The sequence below is a fragment of the Nipponia nippon genome, unplaced genomic scaffold, assembly GCF_047370975.1.
Source record: "Nipponia nippon isolate SJK-2023a ecotype South Korea unplaced genomic scaffold, ASM4737097v1 scaffold_4, whole genome shotgun sequence".
NCBI lineage: Eukaryota > Metazoa > Chordata > Aves > Pelecaniformes > Threskiornithidae > Nipponia > Nipponia nippon.
This window is the reverse complement of record NW_028262358.1, coordinates 82,300,416-82,315,269: the sequence shown is the minus strand read 5'-3', so window position 1 is coordinate 82,315,269 and position 14,854 is coordinate 82,300,416. Positions and strand designations below refer to the sequence as shown.

Sequence of the window (14,854 nt, the reverse complement as noted above, 5' to 3'; positions counted from 1 at the left end):
TTAACTAAACTTGATACATAACACTATTGCAATCAGCACGCATGCACTTAAACATTCACCTTACCATGTGCATTCATCACATTTTACAGAGAGACACTGCCTTTGCCTTCCCTTCACATTTATCTACCACCACTGTGGCCACATCAGCAACTACTCACACAGCAATTCCACATTAGGAAAACATTACATGTCTTTCAAAGTGTATTTAATGAATCTAAATCAGCAGATTAAAAAGAATGAGGGGCAGCCAACTCCATTAAACCAGCATAGTCTCTCCAGATCTTTGCAGGCTCTCAGTTCACAAAATGAGAGCCTCAGAGAACATCTTTCTTGCTTTCAACACATTAAGGTATCACTTGCACAGCTTTGAGCCAGTTTTAAGATCTTCCTTTTGAGTTGCAAAAAAAATATAAAAAGGTGTTGATGTGTAAATACCCTAACTTTGAGAAACATCTTTATTGCAGGTGAGGTGTAACTTTTCTTGAGAAAATAACTCTATACTCGTGAGTGTTAACACTCAAAATACAGATTAAATAAAACAAGATTCCTATATAGTAGTTCCCACAGACATTCTTAACTTTATATTTAATTAGAAGCAAAAAAAAGTTTGCTGCATTGAAAATACAGGACTATCCCTAGAAAATATGTTTAAGACTTTGAAAATAATGAAAGATCAAAAGTAGGCTGTTACAAGATATTATTAATCTATAAAAATTATCTATTATCATCTCTAAAAACAACGCAAAAAACAACATTAATCTTGTGGCGTGAAAGAAAACACAATGATCAATCATAGAGAAAAATGACTTAACAATACTTCTAATAATGTTGTCTAAGCCTCCTGTTTTGAGAGAAACTTGCTCATTCCGGCTAAAAGTACTCCTTCTGTTATCACTGCTGTGATGTATGGGACAGTAGAAGACACAATCTGACCACAGACAGGAGGTGTTTAGATTTGTTAAGTTTCTTGCTTTGTCATTATAATTTAACAAGCCCACAGAATGTGAAGAAGTGACTGAAATACACTTAAATATTTTTTCTTTTAAATCTTTTCTATGTTTTCCGAACTAAAAAGAAAGGACAGTTTCTCGCACACAGCAGCATGGCTGAAGATTAATCATTTCCTACTGCAAAGAGCAGAAAGGAAAATACCAATCTAAAATTACTTTACAAGGCTTCAGCCTAACATCTGGATATCTAAAAACATTTAATTTGACATATGTCTCGTATAACAAAATATGCAGATCTTGCAATAGAACAGTAAAGTATTTTACAAAATTCATATTCATCACATCACATTTGATGCACTTTCTGCATCGTGGTCAGGCTTTTCACTGTAGTCCTTATAATCATGATGTACACTGCATGTACATGCAAATCATTACCTCTGTTTTTAAGAGACATAATGTTTACCCTATTTTTAAAGGTAAAGGGGTCAGACTGGCACATTCGTTCATAGTAAACAGCACTTTTCCATCCTATCAGTGGTTCTACACTTTCATGAACAAATACTAGAATTTCAGCTTTAACAAAGCACAAAGTATATGTAAGAGTAGCAGTTCTAAAAGGAAGCAAGTTACACTCCTAAGCCAACCTGTCCACTGTCATAACTCCAGTAAATATGACATAGGTCATAACACTGCTTCACTGGCTTGTCACTGTTTCTGGTTTTGTTTAGGTAAAACAGGTGGTTTTCAGTGGTAAAAGACATGAAAACATCTCACTTTTCAGAAGACTGGTTTGCCGGGGTAATTTAAAAAAAAAAAAAACCAACAAAAAAACACACACAAGGAGGTTAGGCATCAGGATAAAACCCAATGGAAATCAGTGGAAGAAGATTAAATACCTAACTAACATCTTGGTGACTTTGCTTTTTTAAACCATTAAGATGGACAGTAGAGAGGGGGGGAAAAAAAAAAGTGTTAAAAAAAAATCACGTTTTACTGATTCCTTAAAACTCTTTCTTAAAAGAAAAGGGTTGCAAAAATAATTACCTATGATCCAATATGTAAGCTGCAGACCTTCTGGAGGTCCTTTTGCCTTCAGATAAGGTTTTACATACTTTAATACATCACCTAAATACTCCAGAGTCTTTGCTACCATGGCAGATTTCTCAGGGAGTGTCTGAAGGCCACTGTAAGTTCTACCAACAGCCTAAGAAAACAGAAACATTGAAATAAATACCAATAAACTTACTAAGTCTCTTACCAGGTTTGTGTGAGTAATTTCTTTTCATACACCAAACAAAACCTGATACATAATTCCTTTTCCCTAAAATTGTCCTATGAAGCTAACACAGAGATGTACAGTACCTTAATGAATTGGACAAGAGCATTTTTAGGGTCTTGCTTGAAAACTGACTCTTCAACATGAGCCTTTGAAAGAATGTTTTCTACTTCTGAGAGTTTAAAAATCAGTCTTGTCATTTCAGTCAGCTGCTCCATATAGGCTTTCCCTGTTTATTACAAGAGAGCACAGCAGTAAATACAGTATACAGTTATGCTTTTCGATTTACTGTAGTCCCAAAATCATAAAATGCAACATGATTTTAAAATGTCTAAAATACAAGGATTCTGCAAACGACTGCATGTCTCTAGACAAAGAACGTGTGTCTGAACTAGTTATGTTTCTAACAGAGACATACGAGAATGACGAGTATTAAGCACAGATAACCAAGTCTTTCGTTTTACTGACAATTTTCTTCAAAATCTACAAAATGTGTGTGAATAGCAGTCACTAGAAGATGTGTTCTACAAATAATTAGAACTGCAGTGTTTTATGGAAGTAGTGATGAAGTATTGCTCTAAGAAAGCAAAATATCTAGCATAGAAAAGGGAAGAATTACTTGCAACTGGATTTTTTTTTTCTTTTTTTCTTTTAAGGCATTCACAGCATGATTTCTGACTATTTACTTCAGTTTTTCACTTTTTTCAGAGCAGTTTCTCCATGGGGGAAAAATAGCTTGTCTCCTTGGGAGCAAGTTTTTGTTCTTTGCTTCCAAGGAAACAAGCTCTTTTATCTTTGTTTGTGATAAATTTGTCATATGCAGAGCAGGCAAACTATCAATAAATAGCACAAGCAGCATAAAGAAACACATTTTGTAATTAGGTAAAAGTAAGGGAATACAAACAAAAATACATTTTGTAATTAGCTGAAAATGTTTGCCAGTTTTGCAATATAGAATCATTACTGCAAACATTAGGGAAATGTGAACACTTACCAACTGTTCGCTCAGCATCTGTCTTGGCCAGCATACCAGCCGGTTGATCTATGAACATTTGCAAAATGCATCGAAACCAAGAACGTACTGTCAAAGCTTCATAGGATGTATATCCCATACTGGAAAAAGCTTCACACAGTGCACTGTATAGGTAGAAGAGGAAGAAAAAGGTAGAGATCTAATAAAAATATGCAAAAAGGTGGCAGAGTGTCTCATTTGGTTATAGACATACGGAAACAGTGCATAGAAACGATCTGAAATCAAGTAAGAAAGAAAGGCCAACTGGCATTCCTTGTGTACCCTACAGACTTTGCTCACAATATCCTGATGCCTAAATACAGAGAACATGATAAATTCGGTAAGCATATATACACGTACACATATGTTTTCTCTACATAAAACAAAACAGAAGGAGAAAAATTCACACAATGGGAAATGCCTTATTCTAACAATGGATAATTTCACAGTACTATCTAAATTGCTGATGTGCAATGCTGGGAATAGTTTATCTGAATCCACCTGGAATTTCATATTGACACTGCTTAAGCTACCCCAGCCTTTCATATAAAACGAGCTCAGGTGCCCCACACTACTCTGAAGTCTGCTTCGTCCTAGCTACATAAAAGATGGAGAAGGTCTGCTTTAGCAAATAACGATACGTCATGTTAGAAACAGATCAAAAAGGGAAACAAAAAGGCAGCTTGGAGATGCCAAAGGAAACCGCTATACTTGATGTACTCATACAAACGGATGTATTTATGTATGTATACACACACAAGTATACACATTCACACACAGAGCAAACTTGCTGTATATACTTTCAATCAAACACTTGCTACTGTTCTACCAGTCAAGTGGCAGGTCAGAGTCAATGGCACCATCAACACTCAATGCACAATCCCTGTACTCTACTGTTACAGTATTCCCGAAGTTTTACTCGCCTTACAACCGTGAGTAGCTGCTGTTGTCACTTTTTCCCAAGCATATTGGCCCCGCATCATTAATTCTGCAGAAACTCCTTGCTAACGGAGAGCGGGTCTGTTCTGCACCCTGTTGGCAATTCCTATCAGAGGAGCTCTGTGTGTGCTTCAGGTCAGTGAAATTTCTTGAAAATAGTTACACCTTTTTATTTGAGAGGTTTCCTCCCTAGTCAGTCCTAGGTGCTTTGACTTTAATGAAAAATGCTTGTACTCTTTTCTTGATATATGTACATATAAATCTACTTATTTTCTACTGAATTTTTACTCATGCTTGCAACAAAGTCGACACAGGTCCAGATGGAAACCAAACTGGATTCTGTTTCTCACTGAACGACATTAATAGCAGGTTTTTTTCCTATTTCATTTAGTTAAAAACAATGACAACTGTATATTTTGTCTGAACATCCCTGCTGAAGTACAATTGACAAAATAAATAAGGAAGCAAATAAAAAATAATTAAATTCCAGTACCAAAAGAGAAAAAAACAGAATGCCTATGGACTTAATTAATGCTCTTTGCAGTAATGTATAAACAACAAGAAATTCCAGCCTTATGTAATCTAGATGTGCACAGCTAGTCTACTTGGCCCCAAAGGCTCACAAAAACATTTTCTGCTGTAGTCTCACTCTTGTTTCTCTTTTGCTTGCTGGTAGGTAGGCCACTTAAGCATTGTCCTAAAACTGGAAAGGAATATGCTCCTAATCCTTAAGAAAGGAAAGAACAATAACTACCTGCTAGAAGCATGGCAGGTGGTCCTTTTAAACCAGTGAGCTTACACACGTGCTCAAAGTTAGTTTAAACAGGTTATAATACTATCATGCACTACGCAACATGGATCCGGAGAGAAACTTCTAGGCACTACTGCAAAAGAAATGCCAAAGCTTGTGTGCATGTTCCTAAGGACACAGCTTGTCCATCAGAACCTTTATTATCGATACTGAAATTGCTGATATGCAGAATAAGCTTCAATCTTAAAGAGACCAGGCAGAGCTTACAGGGTATATAACAGCATCAGCAATGAAATAATCTTTTTACTTTTTAATGAGAATGTTTGATGTGAAAATTATCACAACACAGTAACCATGAAGTCTTAAGATCCCAGCACTTAGATACTTCGATAACTTTTGCTCTACAACTGCCTAAAGTAAATAAGTACATGAATCATGCTACAAAAAACTGCCATCTTATTAGCATATAGTACAATGACAGTGTTTAGAGTATGATACCTCTGTATAATTCTACCAAAAAAGTCTTATCACAGGTACTCATCGTCCCTTCACAAGGTAATCTGAGCACCTTACAGCTCTGTTGATGAAGTAGGGACATACCTTCGCCTAATCTCACCTTGTTGGCCTTGAGACAACTGATAAGGGAAACAGACAATTCTCCTTGAGGCTGGGCAATCGCAACCCCAACAGCTTAGGGGCAAAAATATTTGCCTCTGTGTGAGTGCTTTCTGTCCCATGCTTCCAGCAGGGGGGAAGATTCAGAAAAGCAGAGAGTGACAGACTGAGAACATGTGAGAGAACCAGAAAGAGCGAGACCATACACACGCATAAGCAAGAGAAATACCCATCATCACTCAACTATGCAGTCATGCTTTTTCCTGCTAGTTCTCTCAATATGGATCCATGAACCTGACGTTTTCAGTTAGTCCATAGTACAACTTGCAAGAGGAGAGCAAGGTCCTCTCGTTCCTTTCTAAGGTTGTACTTGGCAATAAAGATTTGAATTCCCTCAGAGTGCAAGACCCACCAAACTTGGGTTTTCCAAATTCTTGCACAAGTGCTCTAACCTCTCAGCTAATGTACACCAGGTAACTATCATCAATGCTAACTGTATTTTTAGATGATATTATGGGAGCAGGGCTGTATGAGGAACTTGGTATTAGTCACGTATGCTTGTTCTGCACTCGCTAATGCAACTGTGCTTCCAACCACTTAGGAACAGGAATGCTTCAGCCGTGGTTCCAAATACAGTAAGTGTTACTTCAGCCAGCATAGCAATGTAGCTGTGGATACATATATAACAATATGTCAGGTGCTAATGAATATTGCTAATGAATACATAAGTAACTGCTTTCAATCACTTAAGTGTTTACTGGGGGAACCAGTAATTAGCCTTAAGCACCTAAATTATACCAAAATTTCAGTTTATACTTCAAAATGTTTTTCTTGATCTCACCTGAAGAGCAACAAAATTCAAATTATAAATGGGTATTTATGTGCTTAACTCCTATTTCATTCAGCATGTGCTAGGTATCTGCAACTTTGCATGAAACTCACCCTGTAAAGATTAAAGGGAAAGACAGCAAATCAGAGGACTGAGCATTCCTCTCCTGAGCTCCAGACTGACACACGAGGAACTAAACTCAGTCTCTTTTAACATCTCCCTGCAAGAAGGCCGTAGCCTCATCTTTGCCGATCACACTGAAATAATCTTTACCATATCCTGTTTTACAGCTATGCTCCTTAGCACAATATGTACCCTAAAAATGTGCAACATTTTTCACTTTCAAATAGAGTCCGACATAGAAACACTCCCTCTTTCTCTCTCATCTCTCACCTCCCCTGCTTCCAAAGCCTGATTCAGAAGCAGGGTGAGGGGGAAAAAACACCACACCACACCAACCACCACCACCACCCCCATCTATCTCTAAGTTCATGGAGGCCTACTTAAACCAAATAAAATTTCTCAGGTATATAAAATTCTGACTGGACAGAGTCCTGGGCAGTTTGCTCTAGCTGACCCTGCTTGAGCAGAAGCATCGGACAAGTTAGATTACATGATCTTCCAACCTAAACAATTCTGTGATTCTGTGAAAATTCAACATTGGCATGTAAAACATAGGAATGCGATAAATTTTCTAAACCTATTATTTAATTTAAAACATCCATTTAGCAGGTCTCAGAAACCTGAGCTACATGAACATTAATATGTACCCAGAAAGTGTTCCAAGCTTGTCAAAAAGAAAGTTTTAATGCATGCATTTCCTTACAATCATTTTCCTTATACTTTCTGCCCAACCCATCCTCCTCAGCTTCCTGCAGACGTTCTTCATTTTGAAGAAGTCAGGATATTTAAACATCGAATACTTACTATATAGCATCTTCAGGTTTCTGTGATAATGTTTGTCTTGACTTTTTATAAGAAGATTTAAGTGTAACTGGTAGGGGAAAAATAAGTCCAGTACTTTTAGCTAGAAATTTTAAATTTGACCAAGTTACATTATTCAATTTCAAGTGCAGCTAGGGCAGAAGGCTACTGCCTTGCCAAAGTGTAACAACTTTGCCCAAGTGCGGCAACAATAGAAGGAGGTGGATAACTATAACTATGCAAATTAAAAATAGGTTATGGGTTCAGGCATTTCACTTTGATGCAGTATCGCTCTTCACGGAAGAACTTCTCTGAAGATATTGTCATTTTCCAAAATCTGTTAGTAACCACACTGTTTCCATCGGGAAAAAATGAGTGGTTTGCTATATAAAAGACAAATAACTTTTTCAAAATACTTACCTATCTTCCTGACAAATTTTTATTATCTTAAGCTATTTACACATAAAAACAAACAACCAACCCAACCCCAATAACACCCACTATCCCCTGTGAAATGTCCCAGATGATTTCAAGAAACCTAGAACTTGATGCAAGATGCAAAGAGCCTGGACCATCTTAATAAAACATGACTGAAGCAACATTTTCCACCAGTCTAATGAAGGAATGACAAGGTACTGGAAGAACAAATAGTCACAATTTTTCACCTGTTTTGAATTAGGTGACTTAGATATCTTGACACCAGCTGAGGCCACACCATGTCATCCCATCCAAACAGCTGCATCATTGATAGAACGGGCTGTGGCTGGAGATCTGACAGGGCTTTGCTGGGTATATCCAAAGCTAAGAGAGTAAAACCTGATTTTAAAGAGAGAAAAACATGGCACCATGTTAATAGTTTCTCAGTACATCCCTATTCCACTAAAAAACATTGAAAATTAATTACGGTTAATAATGTGCAGTCTGGAAGTACCAGAAATCTCAATTAAAACTGGGCCACTATTCTCACAGATAGTGTTTGTACACATGTTAAAATGTAGTCTCTGTCCCAAGGAGTTTGTAAGTCAACATAACACACTAAATGCAAAAGAGGGAAAATGGATCCAAACTTATGCAATTTTAAACATATTCACGAAACCACAGATTATAAATCCTGAAGGCATAGCTTTACCACCTATGCAATAAAAACCATGTCTTAAAAACTTGCTTTTTTCTCTTCTTGGCCTCCCTTTCTTGCCTCCATCCACCACTTCTTCCCTTGTACTCGTAAGTATTACTCTGCTTTACAGGGCTGAGTTTTATTTATTTGCTTTGTTGTTTTTACACGCTTCTCGCAGTGAATAACTGTATCTGGAAAGAATTCACTCAGTAAAAGCTGGTACATTTCTATTTTTAGAATAGACTTTCATGTATCAGAAGTTACTGTGTAAATAAAGCACCACAGACAAGCTTGTTCTTGAAAAAAGGACCTTCATTTAACAGTTGCTGATCTAGAAACTGGGACAGTACCTTGCACAGAGTTTTTGTTAATGAAGCATAACCTTTTGCTGTTTCTGTTAGGTCCACTGTGGAATCTATATCTAACACTACCAGAATAAAAAATATAGCACATGCTTTATGCTGCAAATGATAAATGCATTTAAACTCGGGAAGAAAATGTAATCTGAAATGCTGGGCAGTTATTAGGTTATAGGAAATGAGAGGCATCATCAAATGAGTCAGGAAAACTGACTTTGGAGGGCAATAAAATAAAAGGGGCTCACTAGTTTCCAAATTCTCCAATTCAAGTTAAATATAAATGTCATATTAATTTATTAAAATAAGGATTTATAAACCTGCATGCATTGAGAAGCTGACTTTGAATCAGACTGAAAAGGCTAGTTTTCAGAAACAACAATGAAACTATTTTAATTACTGGTGTATGGACAGACTACCTTAAGCTATGAAGGACTTCATATTTCCATATGTGCCTCAGAATAAAAAAGAAGGTCATACAGAGTCCCCACTCTGCCTTAGGTGAGGAAGCAATTTGTGCCAGCCTTCTTCCAGATTATCACATTGTTTCTGCAGCATCAGCCATAACATGGGTGGGGGAGAAATGGGAGACAGAAACGATAATGTGGGTCCCAGGCTATTTGCCTGGCAGGGGGAGCAGGAGAGCTGTGACAGCTGCTCTCTCTGGGCTGCAACCTCCAAAGCAAGAAGCTCCTACAGCGTGGGAAGGTTTTGCTTTCCTCTGTAGTACTGCCTAACACATCTCTATAAAGCAGGTCACAACTGCACTCCCCTGCTTGTAAGCAGAGTTTATAATAGCTTGTTCTTCTTGCTATTTCACTATGTTAATATAAAATAAAAAGATATGACACTGTAGGAAATGAATGAAAGTTTTGACGTTAACAACCTCTTCCTTTGATTTGTATTCCTGTTTCCCATACATGCTTCAGCAGTGTGAGACCACTACTGTTGCACGCTGCCTCCTTCATTAACGTTACCTACTAACTCCTGCAGAGCTGCTTCAAATGAAGGGTCTTTCAACTTTTCTGTTATTAACTCAGTGCTTCTGAGCTTGTAACTTTATCTAATTCATATCGTGATAGGAAAAAATATTTTATATTTCACTTCTCTAAATTTTAGTTAAATGGATACAAGATTTCACTGTAACTACAGAATACAATGCTAGCTACTGACGTTAAAGATCAAACTGGGATTTCTGTCTGTACACCGCTATGCTGACTCGTTGCAAGTGGAGTTCACGTAGATATGGAATGTTGTACTTCAACATTAAAACCCTTCAGTGTAAAGCAAAATAAATATTAAAACAGATTATGAAATAGTTTTAGGACCATAAATGTTCAGCAAAACCCAACTGCCATGTAATTAACCTTTTAAAAATTCTCTTCAAATGCAAAATATTATTTAAAAAAATTTAATTTGAATTGCAACCATAATGAAAAGAATAGTTCTTTCTCTATAATTATAATAAACTTCTACAAAAAGATGTAAAATCTACATATAGTGAAAGAAGTTATTCTCTTTTATATTGTATAACATTTGCAACATTGGTTATAATCTGTGACTAGTAGGGAAAAAGAAGTCAGGCTTGTATAGCTTCAAACTCCTTTGGAGTTCTCAATCTGTATTCTATCGAGTAATTCAACACTACAATATTTCCTCTTGTCAAAATGTTTAGCATAGAATCTACTTTTTGCATTTATTCATATTTAAATTACTACATGGAAGTAGAAACACCCCAAAGTACAAAATCCTTGGAAGTTCATCACCCAGAAAATAGCACCGAATCCGGTAGTCGCAGGGAGGGTCAATGCTAACCTGCAGCTGTATCAGCAAGCTGTGGGGAAGGTGGCGTCTGTGACATTCTCTGGCTCTTCAAATATGGAAAGAAATTTCTCCAGAGAGCACTGGCGACAGCAAGGTGGTGCTCTTTAGCCGCTAATGGAAGCTGTGCGTCTGGGGCCGTGTTCCCTAGTTGAAGTCCCTGGCTTACACGTTTGTGCACACTCCTAGGGAGAAACAAAAACAATGTTTACATTCAATAAATGAAAAATTCACATCTTTTAAAAACGCATTTACAACTACTTTAAACCTTAGAGCCTGGGAACTGAAGGATCATTTTGTGCAATTAAAACCTTTATGCAAAGACATTATGCATACCAGTTATTTGATGGATGATTGATGGCATATTAAGCACCATAAAGTTAATGTTAATTACTAATGTCAACCATTAATTATATGCTTTTTAATATGTCAGATCAAAATGAGAAATAGGCAGCTTTAAAATGAATATCTGCATTTTGCAACTGCTAGCATGACAAGCAAGTCTGCTTACAGTCCAAAGCCAGATGCTTTAAAATTTTTGTCAGTAGGGTTTTTAGGATAGGGTTGTGTACAGCAAATAATGGAAAATGATTTTGATCAGTTGTAAAGCTTCCTTCTGAAACCTATTTCTCATTTGTAAAAGCTCACTAGGTATGAGTTTTGATAAGAGAAAAGATTCATTTTATCCTGATGTGCTGCAGACAATTAGGTTTGACAGCAATGCCCACAGCTTTGTTAGTACAGTAAGGACAAAAGTTACCAGTACACATAACTCCCATCTCTTCCTGAGACAATGTGGCATGAATTCAATAACGCACTCAATTTTCTTTGATTCTTCTAGTACCATTCCTGCTACTTAATCTAATTTGGAAGTTGTGACTTTCTAGAGGTTTAATAGAGATATGTCTGCAGGGAATCAATGTTCTCGCAGAAATGGGGGGGGGGGGGGGGGGGGGGGGAGGAAGCATTAATAAATTTGTCTGGTAGAGCAGGATAGGAGGCATTACTGCACCGGGCTGATCAACTAAATAACATGCTTATTAAAAACAATCTGTAGGAACGCACTATCATTCCTGTTCCTATTTATCTTCTGGTCAACTCAATTGAGATTGTGCATTAAAGCACAGGCAGCATTATTACATTTGCTTTATTAAATTCTATAAACAGCACTGTAAAGTCAGAGTCTCAGAGTCAAGATATTTATAAGATAATGGCAAACAGCGGAGGCATCGAGACTTGCCTTAACACTAACATCTGTAGACTGTAATATTTTTTTTCTTAATTGCCATTCTCACAATAGCAAGTGTTTCACAAAACTCTTCCCCTAGATCTTTATTCTGTGCTCACTCTAATTTGAAATAAACCAAAACAAAAATAGAAAAAACTCCAGCCCCTAGTTCCCTTCTGGGAACGTGGGAAAATTATGGAAGAATTACACAACTCACAGCACTCATTAGGACATCTGAAATGGAATAATTTTAAATAAAGAGTAGGCTGGCTGCAAGGCCTTCCCGTACTAGGGTTGATATTAGAAGCGCATCTCATTATATCAAATTAGTATCCAAAAATTCTAACACATAATTTAAAACATAAAACATACTGGCTGTCAAAGGTAACGATACCTTATGCCTGCCTGCAGGCACCCATTAATTTCAATAGGACAGACAGAGAGAATTGAGTACCACCTACCTTTCGAATGGCTACATTTAACAGACGTGGAAGAGTACATAATATTAGGAGGAATCAAGTATTACTTTGAGAGACATTAAGAGTCCAGACACGGGAACAGAAGCCAGGAATTCTAAACCCAACATTTATTCCCTCTGTGGCTTCACGTAAATCACACAGCCTTTGTTAGCCTCAGTTTCCCAGCCATGATATTTGGATAGTAAAACAGCTTACCCTTTAAGGATGCTGTGAAAACAATAAATGCTTATAAACTGAGGATTATATTCAGTATGTCAGTTGGTATTCCTATTTACAAGGCATATTCTCCAAGTCAACATGAATTGAAACAGAAGTGAGATTAGAATAAAAAGTCAAGCAATACTTCTTTGGGAGTACCCGTTATTAAAAAAAGGACAAAGAAAAGGGTGCGGAAATAGTGAGGTCTAGAGGACAAACAATGAAAAAGTAAAAGCAGAGCTCAAGAAGCAAGCGAAAAACATATTTTTGCCCATTACAAAAAAAAAAAAAGTTTAACAGTAAAAACAAAGGGCTTTTTTTGGTTTATTTTGTCAAGAAAGGAAAGCACGATGCCTCATAGTGCAGAGAATAAAACTTACAGGACCGAATTCTGCCCTACTTACACCCAGACTACACTGTAAAATTACAGAAAGACCTTTTTCTCTCCTCTAAATTGCCTCTCCAAAGAAGGGTGCCTTGCATCTCCTTTAGCCATCTATGCAAAGTAGAAGGGTGTACAGACTTCCAAAGTAAGGTAATATATCTCTGTGTCAGTGGAAGGGCAACACGTACAAATCAGTATTTATGTTTATTCATAGTAACCTACACAAATGCTTGCAATACGGTAAATGCTTAGAATCGATGGGGCATCAATATGTGCTACAGCTGATGTAGCCAGCTACTTCTACCACAAGCAATTTTTTTTAATTCCATAAAAATATGGATAAATACAACTTTACTTTTTATTCAGGCTTCTACATTGTTCTAACACTAGACAAGTATACCATCAAACATCACTCCATTTCTGAAGCTATATATCATAGAATCGTTTAGGTTGGAAAAGACCCTTAAGATCATCAAGTCCAACCACTAACCTAACACTGCCAAGTCCACCACTAAACCATGTCCCTAAGCACATCATCTATGCATCTTTTAAATACCTCCAGGGATGGGGACTCAACCACTTCCCTGCGCAGCCTGTTCCAGGGCCTGACTACCCTTTTGGTGAAGAAGTTTTTCCTAATATCCAACCTAAACCTCCCCTGGTGCAACTTGAGGCCATTTCCTCTTGTCCTCTCTCTTCTCCCAAGTAACAAGTGATCGACCCCCACCTCGCTACAACCTCCTGTCAGGTAGCTATAGAGAGCAATAAGGTCTCCCCTCAGCCTCCTCTTCTCCAGACTAAACAACCCCAGCTCCCTCAGCCACTCCTCGTAAGACTTGTGCTCTAGACCCTTCACCAACTTTGTTGCCCTTCTTTGGACATGCTCCAGCACCTTGATGTCCTTCTTGTAGTGAGGGGCCCAAAACTGAACACAGTACTCGAGGTGCAGCCTCACCAGTGCTGAGTACGGGGGCACAATCACTGCCCTAGTCCTGCTGGCCACACTGTTTCTGATGCAAGCCAGGATGCCAGTGGCCTTTTTGGCCACCTAAGCACACTGCTGGCTCATGTTCAGGCGGCTGTCTGTTCAGCCAACACCCCCAGGTCCTTTTTCGCCAGGCAGCTCTCCAGCCACTCCTCCCCAAGCCTGCAGCATTGCATGGGGTTGTTGTGACCCAAGTGCAGGACCCAGCACTGAGCCTTGTTGAACCTCATACAGTTGGCCCCAGCCCATCGATCCAGCCTGGCCAGATCCCTCTGCAGGGCCTTCCTACCCTCCAGCAGATCAACACTCCTGCCCAACTTGGTGTCTTGGCCTGCAAACTTACTGAGGGTGCACTCGATCCCCTCACCCAGATCATTGATAAAGACATTAAACAGAACTGGCCCCAATACTGAGCCCTGGGGAACACCACTTGTGACCAGCCACCAACTGGCTTTGACTCCATTCACCACCACTCTCTGGGCTTGGCCATCCAGCCAGTTTTTTACCCAGCAAAGCGTACACCGATCCAAGCCATGAGCAGCCAGTTTCTCCAGGAGAATGCTGTGGGAAATGGTGTCAAAGGCTTTACTAAAGTCCAGGTAGACATCATCTACAGTAAATGCATGCAGTTTTCCATTGTGTTAAGAGCTCTGGAACCACCGGTTGCCTCATTACAATGGTAATAACTTGGTGTGTTTTTCACTTGTTTTAAATCGTTGATCTCCTATTTCTATAAAAAGGTGTGGCTTTTGATTTTGCCATCAGATCAAATAAACCCTGCGTTTACAAACAAAGGGAATGTTTGTGCTACCTGAATGCAGATTGTGCTGGATGCAGGTACAGCAGTAGTATGTGGGATTATTTTCTACATCCTACACCTGGGTAAGGAATTGCAGCCATTTATCTGGATGCAGATATTGTAATCATGAACCATGCTTTTGCAAATGTAAACCATGCCTTTGCAAACAAACCATGCCTTTGCAAGCGTG

At 38.2% G+C, this 14,854-nt stretch overlaps 1 protein-coding gene across 2 annotated transcripts in view; it reads right to left on the bottom strand.

Moving 5' to 3' along the window:
* Positions 1–14,854, bottom strand: part of MMS22L (MMS22 like, DNA repair protein) — a 99,003-nt gene that overhangs the window by 16,955 nt on the left and 67,194 nt on the right. For both annotated transcript variants that reach the window (XM_087776032.1, XM_087776033.1), the window contains exons 16-20: positions 10,585–10,775; positions 7,962–8,112; positions 3,221–3,363; positions 2,313–2,455; positions 1,995–2,154 (exon numbers count right to left, since the gene is read on the bottom strand). In XM_087776032.1, the coding sequence (XP_087632158.1) occupies positions 1,995–2,154; positions 2,313–2,455; positions 3,221–3,363; positions 7,962–8,112; positions 10,585–10,775 (788 nt within the window). The remainder of the gene's footprint in view (positions 1–1,994; positions 2,155–2,312; positions 2,456–3,220; positions 3,364–7,961; positions 8,113–10,584; positions 10,776–14,854) is intronic.